The sequence below is a fragment of the Homalodisca vitripennis genome, chromosome 2 (genome assembly GCF_021130785.1).
Source record: "Homalodisca vitripennis isolate AUS2020 chromosome 2, UT_GWSS_2.1, whole genome shotgun sequence".
Lineage (NCBI taxonomy): Eukaryota > Metazoa > Arthropoda > Insecta > Hemiptera > Cicadellidae > Homalodisca > Homalodisca vitripennis.
Window position 1 is genome coordinate 136323627 of NC_060208.1, and position 12420 is coordinate 136336046.

Genomic DNA, 12420 nt, shown 5'->3' on the forward strand with positions numbered 1-12420 from the left:
AAATTTAAACAAAAACGTAAAATATGAAACTTAAACTTCGCACATTTACTTAACTTTTATATATATAATATAAAGGAAGGGTCATTTTTTTTTTTTTTGCGTTGGGGTATTGGGGTGGATTCACAGATCCTCACACGTCAACCTGAGCTTATTGTGTGCCCCTTTGATGTTAGAGGGGTAAGCCTATCTTTGTGCCCTTAATTAGGCTAAGAAGCTTTTCCCCGATACTAGCATCTGGTTCGTCGTCTGGTTGTTTATCACCGAAAAGAGCCCTTCTCCTTGCTCCCAGTCTCTCACAGTCCAGTATTATGTGTTTTGCAGTCTCTTCAGACTTATTGCAGAGTCTACACTCCGAGTCCTCATTTCGTAAGCCTAGAGTGTTTAGGTGTTTCCTGAAGTGGCCGTGTCCAGTGATCAAGGCAATCACTTGCTTAACCTGATCCCTGCCCAGCCCCATCAGCCATCTGGTGAAGCCGGAGCTAGAATCAGTAAGCAGTCTTTTGCCGAGTGCTTGTCCTTGGTGACTCTGCCACCGCAAGCGGTGTGTCTTCCTGGACCATTTGTTTATACTTTGGTAAGCAGCTGACTTGCTTATACCACAACTCGGTTCTGGACCGGTGTATGGCATGCTTGCTCCGCTTTTGGCAAGCCTGTCGGCGCATTCGTTGCCACCTATGCCTGTATGGCCCGGTACCCAACCAACACGCACAAAGTTGCGTGATCCAAGCTTGCAGAGAGTGTTGAAGCACTCCCACACAAGCTTGGATGAAATGCTGTTGGAGTCAAGAGCTTTAAGCTGCCTGACTGTCTGACATTATGCAGATGTTCTTTCCTTGGTACCCTCTGGTGAGGCCTAGGTTGGCACAGGCCAGGATACCATAGATTTCGGCTTGAAATATGGAGCAGTTCCGTCCCAAACTGCCGCAAAGGGCAGTTCTAGGGGATTGACTAAACACTCCATATCCGGTTCTGCCCTTAATAAGCGAGCCATCCGTGTACCAGACAAAGCTCTTTCTTATTGTTGGGATGTTATCTTGCGATTTCCACTCATCTCTGGAGTAGAAGTCAGCAGAGAATGGCTTATTGAATACGAACTCCGTTCTCATTATGTTTGAGACCATTTCGAGAATAGCGTTTGGGTTTACAGCTTCGGTGATGGTGCCGTGGCCCGTTTTAGACGTGCCATTCCTCCACAAGTCAGCAACCATCAGCCGATAAGCTGACTTGCGCGCTTCAGCTTTTATGTAGACATCAAGAGGCAGAAGTCCTAAAGCCACCTCGAGGGTCGCTGAGAGACTGCTCCTAAATGCTCCGGTTGCAAAGATTGTGCCAAGCCTTTGTAAGCTTTCAAGCTTGGCTTTAGCAGTTACCTGATTCACCTTTGTCCACCAGACTAATGAACCATAAGTGATTTGAGGCTTTACAACTGCTTTGTAAAGCCATAGTGCTATATGGGGTTTTATGCCCCATTCCACGTAAGCTTATAGTCTAGAGTCAGTCCTAAATATTTGACTGTCTTTGACCACTCAAGCTGTGTGGATGCGAGTTTCAGCCTGGAAAGAGACTCTAGGTTCTTTTTCCTAGTGAATGGTACAACTACTGTCTTAGAGGGATTTACTTTCAGTCCCTCTCCATGACACCAGTTGTGTACATGTTGAAGGTTGGTATTCATGATATCAGCAACAACATTTGTATGTTTTCCCTGTACCATAAGGACTATGTCGTCTGCATATCCTTGGACATAGCTTCCATTGTTAGTAAGGTCCTCAAGTAGACCATCTACTACTAGATTCCACAGTAGAGCTGACAGGATGCCTCCTTGAGGGCATCCCCTTGTGGGTGCGATCACAAGCGATTCTTCATTGAGATCGGCCCTGATCCGTCTGGAGCACAGCATGGCCCTAAGCCACCGGCACAGAGCTGGCTCGAGGCCACGTCGCTGTGCTCCACTTACCATCGCAGTGAATTTAGGAAGGGTCATAGTAAGGGAAGTTCATGAGTGCTTTACAACCACAAACACACAAGCAAGCTTTAGTACCAATCTTGTTAGAATAATGTGAGACAGTTAAATGAGATATTTGATCAGTGTTGAACACAAATTCAGCGAGGAATCTATCTAACAGAATTTAGTTTATGCCAGAAAAAAATATTGGAAGGCTTGCCATGTTTCATAGATGTTCACTGTACACTGAAAATTACAATTATTAAGTTAAATAAGGAAAAGAAAATCTACATTTCCTGGTACAACTTGAATGTAAAACCAAATATTTGAGGTCTTTAACAAATTCACAGTATACCAAAAATTCTGGTCCATGCCAAGTTGTGTAAATTATTACATGAACTTAAAAAAACCTAATTAATATTTTTACTATGCTTCCAGGGAACCCACATGGAGTTAAAATTAAAGGTTTAATGGAAGTATAGGTTGAGTAGCAAATCACAATAAAAGGCTTCAATAATAGACCACAATGTCACAAACCCCATCTCAAAAGATTGACCCTAACCAAAATAGCAGCTTATTGAAGTTTCAAAACAATGGCATTATCACCTTTTATATTCTTTCTGTATTATCTATGAAGAGAAAATACAATGGTGACACACAAATGTTCAAAAACTAAATTAGAGGTTTGTATGAGTAAAACACATTTTATGTTTATTTATTAATTGTTAAAACAGCAGATTTGGTCATGTTTACATAAGGGATAGTTAATGCTGCACACCTGATCTCAGTAAGTTTACGCACAACAAAATACCAACTGATTATAAAAGGGTAAATTTAAAATGTTGAATTTTTATTGTTTTTAGTTCTTATTTATATTTTAAACCGCAGAAATAATGAATGATGATTACGAATTTATTTTAAGTAAATTACAAAAGGATTGATATTAATCACGGCAGGAAAAGGACTGTTTGTAAGTAAAGAAACAATGAATTTTGTTAAGTGAATGTAGTGAACTCGGGTTTTCCAGATAGTGGAAAATGTAATAACTTCATTTTGTTTTATGTAATAGGAATTTAAATGTAAAGACTCAGTTTTAAGTAGCTTTTAATTTATAAAGGTATTAATATGGCCCTTTCTCTGCATTGTGCACATTGTACGATTTTAATACTACATGTTGCTCTGCATATTAAATTTTGTTAGCGATAAAAAAATCCAATGGCATCAAGTCTTGAGAACGAGCAGGCCAGCGGACATTTTTTACTTAAGAGTAAAATAAATTCTGTTAAGCCATTAATTAGTTTGTTTATTTATTTTATGTTTTATAAGATTATAAAATATGAAACAATTTAAAACTAACATGCTATTGTGCTATCAGTCACAAAAATATCAGTAACATTCAGTTTATACTAACCTTGTCATATAATTTCCGTTTCACTAATCAGCTGATTCCAACACTATGTGCAGTGAAATATCAGTCAGGATTACCAACAATCCGAATAGTACGAGTGTCATCCGGAAAGTAAGGTCTATATTGCGGTAACTATTCGAGCAGCGAGCAAACAACACAATGTGCATTTACCACCATTCATTATTTATGTGTTTTAAAATGTAAATAAGACATGAAAACAATAAAAATTCAACATTGAAAATGTACCCTCTTATAATCAGTTGTTATTTTGTTATGCAATGCGCTTGTTCACAGACTCCCAGTATGTCTTGTATATGAAATGAAGCAATTTCCAGAAAAATCATTGTAGAGTGCTCTTTAAGATGCTCGAAACAATTGATAAACCCACCGACTACAAAATATGATCAGTTATCCGGTTTTTGACTGCAAGGAATGTTCCAGCAGCAGATATTGATAGACAGATAAGTGAAGTGTGAAGTGGCCCTATGTGGATCAGAGCTTTTAAACATGGATGGGAAAATGTCTATGATGAACTGCAATCTGGCCTGCCATCAGTTTTCACACAAGATTTGGTCAATGTCTTTGATGTGAAGGTTAGTGAAGATCAGCAATTTACCATTTTTCATTACTAGCATTGGAATTTCCGACTGTAATTACAAGTAAAATAACATTTGCACAAAACTCTCTAAACATTTTAAATTTCGCAAGTTGTGCTCATGTTGGGTTACCAGGTTGTACTGAGGGATAAAAAATGATAAGATTGGATTGTACTCTTAAGTTTTTAATCCGATATCATAGGTGATACACTCTTAGAAAATATTGTTATGGGTGATGAGACATGGGTTTTCACATAACCCCAGAAACGAAATGCCAGTCAATGGAATGACATCACCGGTTAAAGTCAAGGCTTCACAAACAACACACAACATTATGGGGACTGTGTTTTAAAATAAGTATGGAATATTGTTAGTCGAGTTTATTGAACGTGGAAGAACAATAAATTTAGTTGCTTATTGCGATTGACTAAACTTTGATGTGCAATACAGAATAAGCAATGTGCCCTATTGCTTCTTGTTGCATGACAACGCCAGACCTCACTCTGCCATCAAAACCCAAAATCTCATCAGATCATTTGGTTGGGAACAGACTGACCACCCACAGTTTGCCCAGACTTGGTGCCGAGCGACTTTCGTTAGTTTTGCTACCTAAAGGAGATTCTCGGGGGTAAGCGCTGCAACACTAATGACGAGGCAGACTTCTACGACATCAGCATTCAAAAGCTCGTAGAACTTTATGACAAATGTTTAACCCTTTCCGGGCCAGGCGGCAATATATTACCGCCATAGATCGTGTCTGAAAAGTGCCAGGCGGCAAAATATTACCGTCGGTGACATATGCGAAAAGCGCCAGGCGACAATATATTGTCTCCTTGATATTCGTCGTTTTCTTAAATAAATACGAGGTCAAATGATCAAAGTTTTATGTGTTTTTATTCCCTGGTATATTTGTAGATAATTAATATGAATATCATTTTTATTTTGGAGGTCTATGCATTTTTATTTCGTAATTGTCACGTGACATTATCAGCTGACTCAATCTTTTGTTGTTAATTCTTTATGCTTTAGTGTAATCGTATTATTGTATGCTGGATTCTTCTTCATTATTTTATTTTGTGGTTGTAAATATTACTAGTGTTAGTTGTTGTGTGTAGTAGTTACAATTACTGACAATATGCGATCTCACGGGAGTGAAATTGTAAATAGAAAATGTGTAAATAAATTTCAAATAAAATTGTGTAAATATTTCTTGGTAAATAGTGTTTTTTAACTGTATTGAAACTGTTTATGGATCCTACAATCATCTGTTTACCGGTACATCCATAATGTGAATATTTATTTTGTTTCTTGCAATGTAAGAGTCAGTTGCTTTAACACTTATAAAATTTTGTGAAGTACAATTATACGTATTTATACAAAATGTGTCATAAAAAATTTATTTATGAGAGAAATAACACAAAATTATTCTATGGTTATTGTATGGTTGTTCCTTTCTAAATGTATAATATAATAAAATAGCTTCCCACACTAAAATTATTTTTCCTTTTTTAGTTATTTGCAAAAAAATAATTTTTTTATATAATCTATTAAAACATTATTTTAAAAAACTTTAAGTTACTTAAAACTACATCTATATATTTTTTTGTTGATAGTACATATCTATACGAGTAATTTGGTGCAACTTGTAGGTTATTCTTGAATTTTTATGAAAAATTATAAATTTTAATCTAAGAGACTGCAAAATCGCCAATTTTAGTCTGGCACTTTTGACTAGTCACAAGGGGATATGAGATGTAAAAAAATTTTGCAACATCTCATATTTGCTCCTGGCCCTGAAAGGGTTAAACAAAAATGGAAATCATGTTGAAAAATAAAGAAAGCTGTCAGGAATCAAATAAAACATGTTTTTTTTAAATCTGTTATTTGTTTTTTATAAGAAATCAGACCTTACTTTCCTGATGACCCTCGTATAATAAAAATACTCTTAGAACAACCATACAAAAAACTGAATTTTATAAATTGTTTGATTAAACTCACAAAGAAAAACATATGGTAATTTTGAAATCAGTAAACATCTATATTTTTTTGATTAAGTAAAAAATAAGTCATTGCTTTAAAAATATGACCTGGCCCTATTTAATGGCCTTGATAAAAAAAATGTTCATTACTTAACTTACCTAAAAATTAGAATAAAATGTCATAAAAATTTCATGTAAAAACCATTCAATTATAGTATTATAGTTACTAATTAGAGAGCTGTGACAGTTTGAACATTTTCAGCAAAATCAGTTTTTGAGCAGTGAGTGAATGATGCAACCAATAATTACCTTAACCACATTGATATATTGGTCTTGTACAACTGTATAGTTATGATTTTTTATTATTTGTTATTTCAATAATTAAGGTTCAAATTTAATGTTGCGTTTAAAAAAATTCTATATTTGATTGAGGCTTTAACCCTTTAAGCGTCATGAAAAATTAGACCTGATCTTTGATAAAGTTACAATTTTTTTAAATTTCCAATGTGTAAAGTTAAATTTATTTTCGTTTCTGTATGTCAAAATAGAGTTATTTAACGGTAAATAAAATTCGTTTAGCCTTTTTTGGATTACCTAGGATAATTTTTAACTTTTGAGAATATCGTAGAATAGCAGTGTAGTTGTCACTAATATTTTTATAATTTATTCAGTAAGTATGGGAATGAAACACAGTTTTATAGATAAACGTATACTATATTACAAACCAATAAAATTAGAAAAATACAAAAGTAGACAAAGAGTGTTTATTTAGTGGCGGGCTGTCACAACTGACATTCCACGCGTCTCCCGCAAGCCACTGTTATCGCGTGGACTTTGAACCTTCTTATCGCTCGGCAACGTGTAGGACAGCCTTGCAGGGCTTGAATTATGTTTCTTGCTTTGTGATAACATCCTTATGACCGTAGTAAAATATTAAAAAGTTTGGGGTTGACCAAGTAATTGCTCAGAATTACCAAATCTTCAAATTCCGAATCGTCTGGATAGGCCATTCACACGAATAATGGTAAAAAATACTAAATAAATACTGGAAACTGCTGTATTTAATATGAATAATTTACTTTAAAAAGAATAAGACACAACAGAAAATTAGCGATAACCGAAATACATATGCGTGTACCGGACGCTTCTCACCAGCAACTGGCTAGATGCCTTGACGGGAGCTCCCGTCAATGACTTTGTGAAAGGCGCGGGGCCACGCCCGCTAGACAGTGTTTGGCCAATTAGAAGCAACTGCCACTCCCATTGTAACAGAATTCGAGGCAGGGCAACCCGTCTGTATGTCGCATGACGACTAGAACCATCTAACAGCAAAATATTCAACTAACATAGCAGTAAGAAAATAAAGAATGCAAAAACGCGGATCCACGGCAATAACGTTTTGAGCTTGTAGTGGCCCTCCGCGGATCCGCGTCAATAACGCTGGAAAGGTTTAAAATGTTTCTCACTGATGTTCTACAAAATATATTCAATGTTGTAAATTATAGATTTTAACATGGACACCTGAGTGTAGACATCAATTTGTGTTTTAATAAAGTGATATCATTAGTTTTAGGACACTACTTTAAAATACTACTATTATTTTACCACACATTTGTTGGAAAGTGTATACTGAATATACAGGTATGACTATTATAATGTATAATGACTAACCAGAGTGCCCTTTTTGCTGGTAACAGAAAACCAGAAGTAAAAGTGTGCCAAACTCTTACACATAAAGTAGGTTTATGTACAATTGCACATTTATCTACAATGGTAGCAGATACCAAAACTATACAGATCTAGGATTTGTAGAGACAATATCATAATAATAGAAAAAGATAAAAACAAACTCTGTTATATGTCAAAAAAACATCAGTAAAAACATTAGTTCTTAGTACTAGTTAACAACATACACCATGCAACCTCTTATTGGGCTTGTCAGTGAGTTCTTTAGGTGCAATTATCACCAGGTTCTACTTACTGGTTTACTTGGATAAGTCTCAGACAAATGATCCTTCAATCTTTTTACTGTCCATGTAATCTCACAGTGAATAGCTTGATCTTCTATTTGCTGATTTGGCGCTTTCACAATTAATATTACAGATTCCTCCATGAGAAAAGTGGTTATTGCCTCTGAAATCATTATTAAACCAATGTTATTATAGTAAAATATAGAACACAGTGTGCAAACTAACCAGTCAAGATTTTTGTATCAGGCTTTGAATGTAGGAAACTTGTAGACATCTAGTTATTATCCAAACTGTGTAATGTTGCTGAGCAGTTATTTATTAATAACAAATATATATATATATATATATATATATATATATATATATATATATATATATATATATATATATATATATATATATTGTACATTGGTATCCCATAAAAAGTTACCATATGTTAAATAATTTTCAGTTAAATGTTTTCAAACAATAATGAATTTGCTACCTAACTTTTGGGAAGTAGTTTTAGGAATAATAATAACTTAATGTAATGTTATAATTGATGAAATATTAATCCATGGACGTGGCAGTTTAAAAGCCTGTAATGGCTGACACTGTTTATATTATAATCATGGATTTGTACACAAACATTTATTAAACCCTTTTAGTGCCAATGTCCTGTTATCCAGGTGTCTAAAAAACTATGCATAAATTGCCAACATCCTGTTTCTGGGTTCTAACAACTACACTTAAAATGCAAACGTCCAGCTATGTCACAAAAGAAAAAATAATTACAAGTTCAAAAACAAATATTTCATTTATTTGGAAACATTTTCTTACTTTATAAACATATGGTTTTACATAAAAACCATGATTATAGTTTATATGTATAAGACTTTATTATAGTAGGATATGACAGTGGCATTTAGGACAGAGTCTAGACCAAATGTGGCTAACCTAACAAATGTTACACCCTGGCATCCTGCAAGATGTCCCAGGAGATCCTGACATGTATTTTTTTATCCCAATGATAGGGAGGAGAACTCCTGTATTTATAGTGCAGCCAGCACAAAGGCTGGTGGGAAGAGAAGAAAATCGACATTTATGTGCAGAAAATGCAAAAAGGGTTTCAGTGTTTTCCTTCTCATCACTGTTAATCCTTTTGAGTTTTTTTTTGTAAATTTAATCCCACTTATAAAAACTAGATAACTTTTACAATGTATAATTAATAGTTTAGTTTTACTTGTGTGTCTGTTAACTTTATCTGTATTTTTCTTTAACTTTATATTTTGTGTAAAATCAGGAATTGTTTTTTCATCCACATACAAGTTGTAAAAAATATTTAATGTACAGACAGATAAAGATTAACTACTTATTTAGACTTTTTTTACTGTCTTAAGTAAACAGTAAAATTGAAAATTTTTAAAAATTTAGATTTATTTTTAAACAATATTAAACCTAAATGAACACAGTTCATTAGTACACTTATACCATAAGATAATATATTTCACAACAAAAACATGTTGTCTATATATATAAAAATGAAACTGTTCGTGTGTAACAGCATCACTCACAAACGGCTGGACGGATTCGCCTAATTTTTTTTTTTAATTTGTTCGTCTTGATCTGTAGAAGGTTATAGGATACTTTTTTATCCCTTTCCCGATTCAGGATTCCGCCCCACTGGTTACAGAAATACCCGTAAGAAATGCATTGCAGCAAACATATGTTATTAAGTGAAAGAGTCTTTTCAAATTTTTAATCAGCTGTTCTTTGTAAACATATATAATGCGACAAAAAATATATTTATATATAAATTTCTTTACACTTATAGTTTTAAAGCATAGAGTAAGCTTAAGAGAAACGACAAATTTTGTTTAAACTGTTTCTGCAATCATAATATATAAAAATGAATGTTTGTGTGTTTGTCCTTTATAGACTCAGAAACTATTGGACCGATCACTATGAAAATTTGTATTTTTCTATGTAGAAGGTTTATACGCAATGCCCATTGATGTAACTAACCACCAGGCTGTACTGAAAGATATAAAAGTTATCAAAGCGCCTGCACATTATAAACTGCAATTACAACACAGTAGTTACGTATATTAAAATATCCAAACACTATTTGAAGGCAAAGAAATATACGGGCAAAGCTTAAGAGACGCGTGCGAAGCCGCGGGAAACAGCTAGTAGTTTATGAAAATCAAAAGTCAATAACAGCTAAAAAGAAAGAAGAATAGTATATAGAAGAAGTGTAAACAATGCTTATACAGAAATGCATTTGGGATTTAAAAACAGATGTTTCAAAAACAAAAATTTTTGTATTGATTGAAGAACTCTGCACAAATAGTTGAGTAACCGAGAACCAATTTGTAATTTGTATATGCACCCAACCTGGTTTTTATTGAAATCCAAAAAGGAATTTCTCATAAAAAAAGAAATTTATCATTAGTCACACTAGTTTTAGTGGAAATCACATTGGGAGTGTATTAAAATGTTTTAAAAATATGAAGCGATCATTCTTTTCTTGAATAGTATTTTTCAAACTTGGCACATTTAAAATCAATATGTAAACATATGTAAAAATCAGCATCGGCTAACCATATCGGAACCTGAAAGTGAAGACTTTCTGTGTCTTTATTTAATTGTCTGACAAAGATACAATTATTAGCCTATTTAGGCCTATGTGTCAAAAGGTCAGTTTTAAGTGTGTCATATTAGAAAAATAAAATGGAAAAACTCCTCTTACGGATTTCATGAAAAACCAGGTTATGTGTGCTTATACAATGTAAATTGGCTCTCGACTCAACTAAAACCCATGTGAAAATGAGGAAGCAAAATTGAAGTGTTCTCTAGATGTAGGCAAGTGTATATTTGTGTTGTAAATATATTTTAGGACATAAATACTAAGCATTTATTATTCACTGAACATCATATCAAATTAAATACTACAAGGCTTCTGAAAATACTGATACGTACCAAAAATATCTTATTTAAATATAATTTACATAATCAAAAAAGTATTATTAAAAGATGGCTGCAAAAACACCAAGTGACTAAGTCCCTTGACATTAAAAAAACATAATTACAAAAAGAATCACAAGTCACTTGGTGCATAAAGGATGAAAGCAATTCCATTAAATAGTTAAATAAAAAAAAAACCAATGCTTGTTGGTTTTGGTTTAGTAATAAAAATTAGTCAATCCATTTTAGAAGTGCTGTGAGTAGCCTATCTACTTCTATATAAAGTTAGCCTCTATGTTAAATAATATTTTTTTAAGCACGGTTCTATAATATTATACCCCAAATCAAGTGAGGTTTTAAAGTTTTAATTTAGCCCCAGCAACAGATATAACTTCCAGCAGCCAGTGGTGGTCTACCTAAAATACTTAATGTCCATTAAAATCAGATGTTTTCACATTTTAATGGTTTTGTGACATCTTATGAAGACAATAGATTCCAATCCTCAAAATGTAGTGTTCTATTTTTTGTAATACGTAATCTTACAAAAAATAAGATTTTTTTTTAATAAGATTTTCGTCTTTTTTTAACGGGAATCTTATTATCCCTACAAATCCCCAAGAAACTTCAAACAAAGAACTGACACCAGCTGTCATGCCATCTTTAAAAAGATAAGCCAACGTAGATTAACAATCAAAGTAAATTCATTGAGGTTTTAGCCCTAAAGAACGACTGGTATTGTGTATGATTTATGTTTGCAAAATGACAAAAAACTTTATTTTTTACTACAATAATCGCCATTTGCAGCGGATATTTTCGGGACTATACTGATTTTGCATTTACAAGTTCTGAGAAGCCCTATAGATAGTCCCGTACCTCAAAAATGTACAAACCGATTTTGATTAAACTTTCCATACACCTTCAATACATAGTCAACTATATTATATTACTACACTCATACTTAGTTCAGACCTATTTTCGGAGCCATATCGATTTTATGTCAAATACTGAAAAATCAAATCTATGGATGGTATTACTTCAAAAACGTATGAGCCAATTTTGATAAAACTGTCTATACACATTCAATACATAGTCTACTAAGTTATATTACTACCCTCTTTCTTAGGCCAAGCCTGTTTTCAGATCTATATAAATTTTACATGTAAAAAACAGAAAAAATATAAGCACAATGTTACAATTTTCAGGATCATCCATAGAATCTATGTATGAAAGTGTTTTCTCTTTTATATTAGCATAAAAAAGAACCCAATGAAAACCACTACCGTAAACTGGAAAAACAATTTAGTTGTATGCTCTGTAATTATTGAGTTTTGTAATGTAAAACAAAACTATGAGATCTGAAGTAACAAATTTGTTATGAGTTCAATATTTGCATATCTCTGAAGTATATGTAATGTTTACTTATTGCACCTTTCAAGATACAAACAACAAAGTCAACTCCATTATTCGAAGACACATAGAAATTAAGAACATCAATTAAACCATTGGCAGAACTTTGTTTTTAATTGTGATTGAGACATAACAACCTAAATCGATATAGCTCAGAAAATAAGACATTGCC

General features: G+C 33.4%; 1 protein-coding gene across 1 annotated transcript in view; it reads right to left on the reverse strand.

Annotated features, from left to right (window-relative positions):
• LOC124354762 (homocysteine-responsive endoplasmic reticulum-resident ubiquitin-like domain member 2 protein) overlaps positions 1-12420 on the reverse strand; it is a 33776-nt gene that overhangs the window by 17811 nt on the left and 3545 nt on the right. Inside the window, exon 2 of the mRNA XM_046805448.1 lies at positions 7907-8058. Within this exon, the coding sequence (XP_046661404.1) occupies positions 7907-8038 (132 nt within the window). The 5' untranslated portion in view covers positions 8039-8058. The remainder of the gene's footprint in view (positions 1-7906; positions 8059-12420) is intronic.